Raw genomic sequence first — 12534 nt, forward strand, 5'->3', positions numbered from 1 at the left:
ACCAATATAATTTCAGTTCAGTTCAGTCGCTCAGTCGTGTCCAACTCTTTGCAACCCCATGAATTGCAGCACGCCAGGCCTTCCTGTCCATCACCAACTCCCAGAGTCCACCCAAACCCGTGTCCATCGAGTTGGTGATGCCATCCAGCCATCTCATCCTTTGTCGTCCCCTTCTCCTCCTGCCCTCAGTCTTTCCCAGCATCAGGGTCTTTTCACATGATTCAGCTCTTCGCATGAGGTGGCCAAAGTATTGGAGTTTCAGCTTCAACATCAGTCTTTTCCAATGAACACCCAGGACTGATCTGCTTTAGGGTGGACTGGTTGGATCTCCTTGGAGTCCATGGGACTCTCAAGAGTCTTCTCCAACACCACAGTTCAAAAGCATCAATTCTTCAGCACTCAGCCGTCTTTACAGTCCAATTCTCATATCCATACATGACTTTTAGCTACATAAAAATGAATACTGTAGTAAAAAAATGGCAGCATAAAAATAAAAATGCAAACTTGAAAATAACAGGAAAAAGAGTTGCAATAAATATATAAAAGATGATGTTTGATACGGTTGACATTTTTCTCATACAGATTGATGAATTTTGCCCTCAATACATTGCAAAAAAAATATAAATGGAAAAAAGCAGAAATGCTTCCCTTATATGATATGGAAATGTATTTCATATCAGTAAAAAAATCATATAATAAACAGTTCAGTAAGTGAAAATTATTTAAATGATAAAACACAGTGATGTTGAGGACTCCCATGAAAGGGACTCTCATTCTGATGGCATCTTACATTAGTACAACACTAATATAATATTTATTATAATATTAATAAAAGAAAGCAGTTGGACAGTCTGTATCAAGAGTCCTTAAAATGGTCATTCCTTCACTCAGAAATCATTTTACTGTGAAGACATACGCAGGAAATGAATCCTAAGTATAGATAAAGTTAAGCGTAAGGACATTCCCACAAATGTATTTATCACAAATAGTAAAATAGTAATTTAAACAACTTCATTGTTCAGTAGCCTCATAACAGCTAAGTAGACTGTTGTACATTTACTTAATAAAGGTTGGGCAGTCTTTATAAGAGTTGGACACGACTGAAGTGACTTAGTGGGCATGCATGCATTGGAGAAGGAAATGGCAACCCACTCCAGTATTGCCTGGAGAATCCCAGGGACAGAGGAGCCTGGTGGGCTGCCGTCTGTGGGGTCACACAGAGTCAGACAGGACTGAAGCGACTTAGCAGCAGCAGCAGCAGTCTTTACGAATAAATTTTAAACAAAAGCATTTAATAAATAGGAAATATACTATGCTGTAATGTTAAATTTTAAAATCAGTATTTAATGATGGTACTTCCATCTTATTTGGTTTATCTTGTTCAGTATATTCGGTTCAGTTCCTGGCATGTTGTGATTCATGGGGTCGCAAAGAGTTCAGTATATTAGGCTCAAGGTTTTTCTTCCTTATCAATTTATATAAATACTTTAATAAAAACAGTCTTATATTTGTTATGTGAGTATAACTATATTTAAAAATGGTCAGTGTATAAAACTTATTAGTTCTTTTAGAGCAGTTGTATTTCTTTTCTGAACTTTTAGTAGTGTGCTAATATTAGTTTTATTATACATGTATACCTATATTTACACACACATACCTATACACACAATCATACATCATTTTTAATTTCTTCCAAAAGACTTAGTGAGCTAGTGGGAGGAACCTGAGCTCCAGTACTTGTCAAAAATGTATATGTTTCTAAACTGGAATTTTAACTGCCATGTTTACATGGGGTATCTTTTCATTTCCTTTTTTTTTTCCCCTTGCTGTAATCTTGGGCCAGCGCTCTTCTTGGCCCTTAGGTTTCATAAAGAGTATACATGCTGGCATATCATAAAAGCATTTCCTTTGTGTGCAAAGTCACCAATAAAATCAGGCTTCCCACATGAGTTTTAGATTTTAGTATTTGATGCATGATACCAGATTTTATTATTATTAGTTTGAAGTTTAACTGCAGTACATCAAATGAAGAAATGAATTCAGTTCAGGAATTTTTTTTGTAAGTATATTATATCGGGTATAAGGATATAGCAGAGTAATTTTACAGCATGAATACAATCTCATAAGAATACTGCTATTAATAAACATATTTTCTCTTTCTCCTTTTTAAGTCATTACTAAGAAGTCCAGAAGTGGTGCAGTTTTTACAGAAACAGCAGCAGCTATTAAATCAGCAAGTTTTGGAACAAAGACAACAGCAGTTTCCAGGAACATCGGTGTGAGGAAATTTATTAAGAAGATGTACACGTTTTTTATCTTATTGTAGTAGACAGACGGACATATTTTTATACTACAGATAAATGGAGTAAGACATGCCAGCAGATGGTAAACAGTCATTTTCCTGTGAATGTATGTGTGCATTTGGAGACAAATAAGCCTTGCACATTGTGCGTCTAGTCCTTTCAGATCACCATGGATTTGAGGAAATCAGCTTATCTTTCCAGGGTAGTATTTAAATACAAGGTTTTTTTTAAAAAAACTAAGTTTCTCTTCAGTCATTGTTACTGAAGGTAATACAGCAGTTGCTTTCTGTGGAAGTCATGAAGTTAATAGATATTAATCTTGGATCATCTAACTCAGTGGTTCTCATCAAGGGGCAATCCATGGCAGTACAAGGGCCAGCCAGCCATCCAGTTGGAAATGGATGGGTATGTTTTGTCACGGTGACCTTGAAAACTTGCTGTTTTTTAGTGAGTGGGCCAGGAATGCTAAGTGTCTGAAATGGTCCCCCACAGTTCAGAATTATCTTACACTCGGTGCCAATAACCCTCCTCTTAAGAAACACTGAGAGCTATTTGTGTTGATAAAATGTAGTTAGGGCACCTGGAGTTGGGTTCTCATAATAACCTTTTCTTTCCGGTTAAGACTGGAGCTGTCAAGGTGGTAAGCATATTTTTTATGTGTAAAGAAAGGGATCATTATTAAATATCTGAGAGAGTAGGATGTGCACCTCTTCTCAAAGACGTGCTGGTAAAACCCAGGAGGGATTAACTAAGTACCCTGGAATGAGTGCGCCTCCTAGAGTCGGCCTCTCTGCTTCTATCAGTGTTCTCTTTTAAAGCAAACAACTTTTGTGTACTGAATTTGTGAACAGTACAAACGTATGTCCTCTTACCAGTGTCAGAACAAAACTACTTTTTTATACTCATTTCTTTTTCAAAAAGAGATCCCCAAAATAACACTCCAGCATTTTTGTCAGAAGATCGTATTATTCCTAGATAATGTTCAGAGAGTGATGGGCAATCTGGATAGATACTTTTTTCTTGTATTTTCTCCTAGTAAAACTTTTAAAAGGCAAAGCTTACCAATAAGAGTGCCAAATCAAATGTCAAGAAAGTATTTCTAGTGTTAGAATAATAAGTGCATAGGCCTGAAAGTTAAAACTATGCAGAAAGTTGTTACAGTCTCTTGAGTTTTAAGCTATGAAATATATATCAAGTTGAAATTTAGTCATGAATGTTCTAAGATAACCTTAAGGAGAGAAGGAATCTTTTTGTTGACTTTTTATATCTGTTTTTATACCTGCATATCTGTGCAGAAACACTTTTACCAGAATTACTCATTAAAGTCATTATCGACCTTTGAGTTGTCTGATTCACTAATTCTCTTCTTCAGTTGCTCTACACCAGATGCAGAGGAATTCATTTACATTTGTTATCCACTGTTCGCTTGTTTTCTTAATTGTGGAGCTGGGAGCTTTTTTTGAATCCCTAGAGTATAAGTTAACATCTGTAGTTAAAAAGCAGCTTATCCTTCTTCAAGTGAAACAGGATGAGGAAATTAGAAAGTAATAGGTCAGTAAAAGCTGAAGGAACTTAAAATATATTAAAAGAAAGGAACTACTTAATATATAAAAAACAATAAAGTTTTTACTTATTTGGGGTAGGTTTATTGCAGTTTGCCCCCAACTTTGTTTTACCCCTCCATGTATGTGTAACTTTTGTAATGTGGCTTCACTGTTCGTCCCACTGAGGGGTTGAGTTTATTTATCCTTTAAATCTGGAGAACTGGCCTTGTGTGTGTATCCTTGGATGGCCTCAGGGAGCAGAGACACCATCCTAGCCTGGGACCCCCTGTTTTGGACTGCTGTGTGAGAGGCAGTAGATCTTGTATTTCTTGTATCTGCCATGGTTATTCAGGTGTTCTGTGACATCCAGCCAAACCAATATCCTCAATAATATTAGTATTATCCTCAGTAATACTGTATGTAAGAGGGTTGATGAGCAGCATTGAAGATTTGGTCTGGAAACCAGGAACCAATATGGCAATCTGCAATCAGGTGACAGTTTCATAGGGCTCCAACAGACATAGAGGAAGAACGATAAATTGCAAGCCTGAGCTCAAATTCATTTAGTGGAAGAAGTGGAGGAAGTTAGGTTGCTTTTGTGAGAGTACTCAGTAATGGGAGCTAGAGTTCTTGCTGAACAGAGAAGAAATGAGGCCAACAGGAAGTGGAGTTTAATATGACATTGCAGAGCAAGTGTAGGAAGAATCCGAGAACACGGGGTACTTCATCTAGGAAACTAGCAGTACTCATTACAATGAGTTAGCAACTGCCCCAGTCTTTATAACACTCTGTAACAGTGAGTATATCAATAACTCAAGCTTCTTTATGCCTTGGTTCTAAGACCATTCCCAGACTTCCACTTGAAGAGTGGGATTTGGAGGGATTGAATAAACAAGCCTGTAGGATTTAGTGGCAAGTAAATAACTCAGGGATGGCTCTCAACTCAGGGAGAAACCCACAGGGCTTTGCTTCAGCTCATCAACCAGCAGCTCTAGTGCACCACCAAAACTTGTTGACAAGCAATCAGAAAAGGAAAGGGAAAGAAAGAAAACGATGAAACATGTTTTGCATCAGAAGTAGTTAATCCAAACAAGATGGTCTTCAAAAGAGGTGTCCATCAAAGATTGTATTAATCAAAAATTGTGAGGGGACTACAGTTAGTTTTGAATAGGCAAATACAAAAGATCATAAATAATGTTACCAAAATTATATGTAAATGTATAATTAAATGCTCATGCAAGCTCATATGCAAAATTGGAAGTAGTAAAGGAAAATTGGGTCACTGGTGTCATGGGGTAGAAGAATGGGGTGTTCAGTGGTTGGGAGATCTTTTATCAAAATAATCCTTTGAACGCTTAAATTTTTACCACGCACAGATGACTCTTTCCAAAGTGTTTTTGTTATTACAAACTGAAGTCCTATTACAAAGTGAAAACAGTAGATAGGCTATGCTTTTTCCTTGGCTTTCTAGTTCAGTTTATAGAAAGAAATATGTTTTTACTGCCAAATCTGTATTTCTGAATATGTAGCACTTATTTCTTGTGAGAGTCCCCTCTGAGAGTTTCTTCCCATCCATGTGAGATCTTAGTTTCCTGATCAGGGATTGAACTCTGGCCCCCTGCATTGGGAGCATGGAGGCTTACCCAGGGAAGTCCCTGGTAGAATTTCTTTTCCTCGCATTTCTACCAGCAGTAGGAATTGCTGTTCTTTTTTTTTTTTTTTACCTCTTGCCTTTCTGATAGCTATATTACTGCTGACTGTTGCATTTACTAGCATTTCCATGAATCCTGGTAAATTTGAGAACCTTTTCCTATGCTTATTGGCTACTTAGATTTGGCTCTTCGCTCCATTAGCTAGTCCTGTCTTTTGTCTATTTTTTTCCATTAGCCTCCTTTTTTCCTAAAATGTGCAAAAAGTCTGGTGACTGTTACAAAAATGAACCCTATGTCATTTTTCTTTTCTCATGTCTAACATTGGTGTATTTACCTTTTTATGGTATCTCTTGCCCATGTAGGTTTTCAAATTTTGAATATTTGGACATATCTGACACTTCTTTTATGGCTTTTGTTTTAAAAGGTCTCAATTTGGGATCTTTGACGTGATTGTTGATTTAAAACTTCCTGTTTCTTTTTCTAGAATTAGAAAATGTAATTAGTACAGCTGTTGGCAGGTAGTCTTGATTTCCTTTGTGTAACTAATTGACATGGAAATATTAGTATTCCTATCATTACCCCCTCAGTTTCTAACTTTATGTAGCTATGAAAATGAGTATTATAATCATGATTACAGATGTTGTTGAATGGTGCATGCATTAAGACTGCATTCAGATAGTCTAGCTTATGATTTAGAGATGGGCTGAACTCTCATTTGTTGAGCAGACTTGTTTCACTGTAGAAAAAAATTATTATTAAAATACTAATTAAAATGCTGCTTTTACTGAGTTTAAACTGAATATTTTCAGAACTTTTTAGTGAAAATACTTGACATGTTTAATAATTGAGTTGATCTCATCTTCTAATCAGGACATGGGCTGCTTTTCCCTGTTCTCCTTATGTTATATTGCTCCACCCTCCAAATAATCATTTGTATTATTCTAATGCAGCAAAGGTAAGCTTTTATTATTATAAACTGCAGCAAATTAAATGATGCTTTCTATTCATAGCTTTACCCTAGTAATACAGAAATGCATGCAGCCTTTCTTACAATGTAGGCATTGAGCACAGATACTGATTTTCATTAGCTGTTTGTAGTTTGGGCTTAAAAGGGCCCAAGAGTATATGCAGCAGGAAAGCAAAATCAGAGAGCTAAGGAAAACAAGCATAAAAGAAGTAACAACTAGTGAGATTTTCTATCTGTTTTCCTCTCTTATAATTGCAGTCTGGGTCGTTTACTGTCTTTGGTTGGAGACCACTGTCCACTGTTAAGATTTTATAGTGGTTGCCTTTGAAAATCTAATAAGGAGCAGGGTATATTAACATCAGATATTTGCACAAAATTATATTACTGTTTATTGAGGTAATATATTAAGTAAAATACACATACTTAGGTGTACTTCACCATCATGTTGATTAGGATCATCTCTGTGGGTGGCAGGTGAGGGTTAATTGTGACAGCATTATTTTCTTTCAGAAAATGAGTCTTAGAGAAAGCCATATATTTCTAAGGTCACCCAAAGTTGTCTGCCAGTATGGAAGCTCCATGTCGTACTCAGGGACCCTGTTTCCAGGCTCCTGTGATGCTTGCAGAGCTGGCCTTTCCTTTCTAAAAGACCCTTCAGGGCTCTGACACCCTGCTTTTTGTGCCAGTGAGTGGACCCTCCTGGGGTCAGGGGTCTGCCAATGTGAGAAAAGCCAAGCCTCCCTCCCTTATCCAGGTACCTTTCTTTCTTCATGCCCAAATGCTCCGTGGCCATGTTTCCTGTGTCTCTTCTTTTTCCTATTCACCCCTTTAGCACCAGCAACCATCAGAATTGCCCTTTGCTCCCTAGTCGCAGACATTCACTACCTTTAAATGGTGTATAAAGTCCATCTAAGACCTTGAACATTTCCTGCTTTGTTAGCAATTGGAAAATGACCACAGCCCCTGCCCAGGCCAGGCACTGCCTATTCTGAAGGGCAATGAGAATTTAAGACCAAAACTCACTGAGTAACTCACAGGTACCCAGTTTGGAGAGGAGGGCTGGGTGTTTTGGGGCCAGCAGAGTGCTGGGCTCTAGCCTCTTCTCCAGCCACAAGATGAAGCCTGGGATCACCGTGGTGCTCCCCACCACGTGGGTCCTCAGAGGCCAGTGCTGCCTAAATGCCTGCACTGTGCCCTCACTGGACAATGCCAGGGCTCACCTCTGGCGTTAGTAACAGGAGCCAGGAATTGAATGCTTAACCTCTAGCAACCAAACTGGCAAGCCTTCCCACAGAGCCTGAAAAAGAGGAGTATTTTGAACACAGATCTCTTAAACAGCTGTTGCACTGGCAGAGCAGATGGAGCCAGGGTAGTGTTCAGAACCAAAATAGCAGTTGTATCACAAATTACAGGTGCTTCCAAACAGGCTTGCCTGCACTTTGTGACAAGAAGCCGCTCTTCCCACCTGAGGGTTCAGGACGAACCAGAGACAGAGCTGCATGAGCTTTCCGCACGTTGATGGCGACTGTGTCAGTTATCTAGCACACCACCCCAAAGCATAGTGGCTCACAATAATCACCTCCCCTGCAATAGTGTTAAGGGTTGGCTGAGCTTACTAGAAGGCTTCTGGTGGTCAGGCTCAAGGGTATCTCCTTGAGGAGGGATTCAGGTGAGGGCACAGCTGTGGTTGGTAACATTCAAGACGCTTTATCCTCAGGTCTCAGCGAACTGGGGGCCCACTCCAGGCCAAATCCAACCCACAGTTCATTTCTGTACTGCCACAGGCTAAGAATAGTTTTTACATTTTTAAACGGTTGGAAAACCAAAAGAAAAATCATCTCATGACATGTGAAAATTACATGAAATTCACATTTCGACATCTGTAAGATTTCACTGGCACAGAGCCACCCCTGGCCACATACATAGTTTATGGCGGCTTTTGCACTGTGGTGGCAGAATTGTGTAGTTACAAGCGGAAAATTTTTACTGTCTGGCCCTGGATGGAAAGTCTTCTGACCCCTACTCCTGGCCCTGGATGGAAAGTCTTCTGACCCCTACTCCTAAGTGTCTCTCTACAGACAACTTCATTAACCATCAGTGGGTTATTTTGAGAATGTTTAGTTTTTTTCTTTCTAAATGATAGAGGCCAGAGAGAATCCAGCTTGTCACTTGCAAGCATTATCTCCAAATAATGTACTGCGTGCAGGTGTGAGTAATTTGGGGCTTAAAACAACTGTGAATATAATTTTCATTATATTTACTCCATCTTAACATCATCTTTCAGATTACTGGAGTAAATCTGAGGCCACAGTTAACATTTTTATCAGATGTATGCAAATAATAGAATCATCTATAATGATCATACAGAGATAAACATTCAGAAGTGTTATCTTCTTTATATGCCGTGTTGACTTATTCTATGAGAATTCTTATGCTTCTTTACTCAAATTCACATTCTGAAAATAAATGCTTAGAATAGAAATAATTTTAACAGTTTTAACTGTCAAAGCTGCCTTTCCTTGCTACTACTGTACAGCTGAGTATTTGCAAACGAAGTCATAAGCATGCTTCTGTCTTCCCCACCAGCTGCAGCATGGTCACCAGACATGCAGTTGGAAGCTTGCGATTATTTTTATTTTGGGAAGAAATTAAATAATTGCTGATTTTAAAAAAGGAATCAGAAACAAATACCATTTCTGCCTTCATAATGGGAACCCCAAATGCCTTTCTAAACAAACAACAGCTGGAAAATGCTGAACACAGAATCCTTGCCTTTAAAAAGTTCCCGGCCTTGTAGAGATGAATGGACAAGAAGACATTATGGTATAGGGATTGATAGTAGATCGTTGATGAGCACAAATTACGATGGGGGCACAGAGACTGGGCACCTAAGCTGGTCTAGAAATGTCTGGGAGCCTTGCTAATGGGAACCAATGGGAAGGAAGGCAAGGTGGATCAGCCCAGAGGGTACACACCCAGGCCTGGTGGAGAGCTCATTGCTAGGCCCTCCAGCAGCCTGTCCCAGCTGATAGCACATTGACCTTTATCAGTTTACTTGTTCATCTTTCTCCACAGACTTGGAAGTTTCTTTAAGGCAGAAACTGTCATCTGTCATTGTTATCTGCAGTGCCTGCCTGGTAGTAACTGATGATCAAGAATCATCTAATAAGTGAATATGTGGAAGTTTCTAGGCTAATGAAAATATTCTGTCTCTTAAGCTAATGTTTAAAGAAAATATTTTATGTCTATACAATGGTATATTTAAAAATATGTCCTAGTTTGTGGTTGAAGTGCCAATACCAAATTTTGGATGCAAGAACAGGGTCAGGAAAAATAGGAGATGCAAAGACAAGCAAGACACAATCACTGCTCTCCATAAACTTCCAGCTTAAGTAAGATGAGATGGTTGGACGGCATCATTGACTCAATGGACATGAGTGTGAGCGAGCTCCGGGAGTTGGTGATGGACAGGGATGCCTGGCGTGCTGCAGTCCACGGGGTCGCAGAGTCGGACATGACTAAGCGACTAAACTGACTGTGCCCTCCTCTGTGCACCCAGAATAGCTTGTCTTTCATCTGTTTACATTTTGAATAAAGGGCTCCATTTTTTTTAAAAAAAAGAAAACTTTAATCAATAAAAGACCAAGTTTTCTCAAAATACTTACATATTCTACCCCCCCCCCCACCACCGCATTTAGACTGGAAGGAAATTTAATGGAGAGAACAGAAAATTTACATTTTTAGATATTTTCATATTCCTCCTGGATTCCATCTTCATTTGTCCTGAGTTGCCTTTAACACTTTTCTAACAGGTATTATATAGCAATGTACAGATATTTACAGTAATTGTTCATTCCCATATACTGTAATATCACTTAATATTTGCCAATACACAGGAAAAAAAAAGCTCCTACGCATTTCCTTTCTAAAATTACTGCAAAATATCTTCAAGGTTCTATATTTTTTTCTACTTTATATACAGTAGTGTATATGTTAATCCAAATCTAATTTATCCCTCCCCTTCCAAGGTTCTATATTTAATGCCAGTTATTCTAAGATGCTTAATTCAAAACTGTTATCTAATTTCTCTATAGGATGTTGGATTTCAAAAAAATCCAATTTTCAAAACAGGATTGTATAAGATCATCTTAAGGACCCATATACAACGAATCCTTCTATGAGGTTTGTAGGGAATAATGAGCCAAAAGACATTTAGGTACAGTATTCTTTATTATAAACAATCAGGTAACAGTGTAAGTGTGCATTTGAAGGATAATTGAGGCCTAGCTATAATAAAAAACATGACTTAAATAGAAATAGTTTCTTTTTTGTTAGTTTGTTTTACATTAATTTGAACTTAACATATGCCAAGATCATATAATTTGTCATATAGTTCGGCCATTAAATCGTTAACAAGAGCAGACAAAATTTGGAATGCATGTTCCATTTTGCTTTATTTGTTGACTACGTATACCGAATATTCAGGACATACTCAAAGTTAAGCCGGTGCTTGAAGTCTTAACAGGCAATACCTAAAAAATGTTTTTGTTGCTGTGACAGGGTATTCACTTCCTAAGAAGACAATGAAAAGGAGATTCTAAATGCTAGGTGGTTGTCCAATCTTTTCTGATTTAAACTGAGTGTAAAAAAAATATAACATAAAGTAAATGTATTGAGAATTGACATCTTAATAGTTCCAAAGCACTGGTAGGTATTAAAATATCATCTAACTAAAAATTTTTACATCTCAAATTTTTAACAGGAGAAAAAACAAAACCCAGACTTGAACAGCACTATAAATGTTCTGAGTCTTGTCAGCAGGCCAGATGTTACTGTTCTCTATTGCCTTGTCTACGGCAACCTTAAACATGTTTGGCAATTGCTGATGCAATTAATGGCTCAGCATGTCCACTTTGCTCACGAGCCTATAAAAGAATGTGAAGACATCGTTTGGACTGTCTACCTCAAGGATTGAATGTTAAATAAGCACATTTAGAAGTCAGAAATCAAATCCTTGCATTACAATTTTTAACAATTCTTAGCAGAAAAAAATGTAAAAGCCTGATCTAAAATGTGACTATGTTACAATGACTTAAGGGTTAATTTCCCATCACTTCTAAATTCTCTGAATTTCACAGTATCTTGATAAAGGCTTTTGGTGAGATAGACCTGGTAGTGATGCATACGTACCACTTTAATCATTTATTTTTTGAAGACACAATTCCAATTCACTGGAACGTTCTGTCCTGGTTTCCCAAAGCTGCGTGGAAAGCCAGTGTATCTTTTCATGTCACTTATAAGCAACTAGTACCGATTAATTCTGTAAAGGTGTAAGATTACCAGAGGAGGAGTCTGACCACTGACGGATAAAGCGATGTTTGATGCCTGGAGCCCAGACCACATGTACCTCATGCTGTTTTGTGCAGCAGGACTCGTTTGAGGAAGACTTCACCACACTAATGCCTTTTCCAAGGAAAGGGGACATAGGGAATTACTGGAAAACAGGGAAGCAAAAGGAGAAAAATCCAGCTTTGAGACAGAAGAAAAGCCTCATTTATCCAAGGATGTCTTCATCCATGACTTGATTGCTCAGAAGAGAAAGAAAATCAGTTTCAAAATAGAGAATTAGGAAAGCAATTACACTTTTTTCAAGCATAAGAAAGAGCGCATGTTTTGTTTTAATAGTTCTTGAAACATGAGGATGATTCTACAGATTTCCGTGTAGACTCTCAGCTCCAGAGGGCTGGGACGGTTTCTTGTGCACATTGACTCCACAGTACCTAACACTGTGCCAGGCACATACATAGTTGGTGAACCAACAAACTACAGCATTCTCTAAACACTAAACATACCACCTAACTTTACTGTAAAATGTGATATTTTCTATTGTATATATGAAAGCTTCTAGGTAACACTAGTCATTACAAGAGGTGACGGCAGTAGCTCACGCATACATTGTTTTCATATGATCATTCCTACCTTGAATACAATTTAATGAGAAACAGCTACTATATACTAATGCTAGAAAGAGTTGAGACAGAATGTATAAATGAAGAAACCTCCTGGAT

General features: G+C 38.1%; 1 protein-coding gene across 1 annotated transcript in view; it reads left to right on the forward strand.

The window, feature by feature from the left end:
• RFXAP (regulatory factor X-associated protein) overlaps positions 1 to 3643 on the forward strand; it is a gene marked incomplete at its 5' end in the record, with an annotated part of 9638 nt that extends 5995 nt beyond the window's left edge. Inside the window, one exon of the mRNA XM_010835727.1 lies at positions 2172 to 3643. Coding sequence (XP_010834029.1) covers positions 2172 to 2282 — 111 coding nt within the window. The remainder of the gene's footprint in view (positions 1 to 2171) is intronic.
• Between the last annotated feature and the right edge of the window lie 8891 nt (positions 3644 to 12534).

Source organism: Bison bison, unplaced genomic scaffold (genome assembly GCF_000754665.1).
Source record: "Bison bison bison isolate TAMUID 2011002044 unplaced genomic scaffold, Bison_UMD1.0 scf7180017864048, whole genome shotgun sequence".
Taxonomy (NCBI): domain Eukaryota; kingdom Metazoa; phylum Chordata; class Mammalia; order Artiodactyla; family Bovidae; genus Bison; species Bison bison.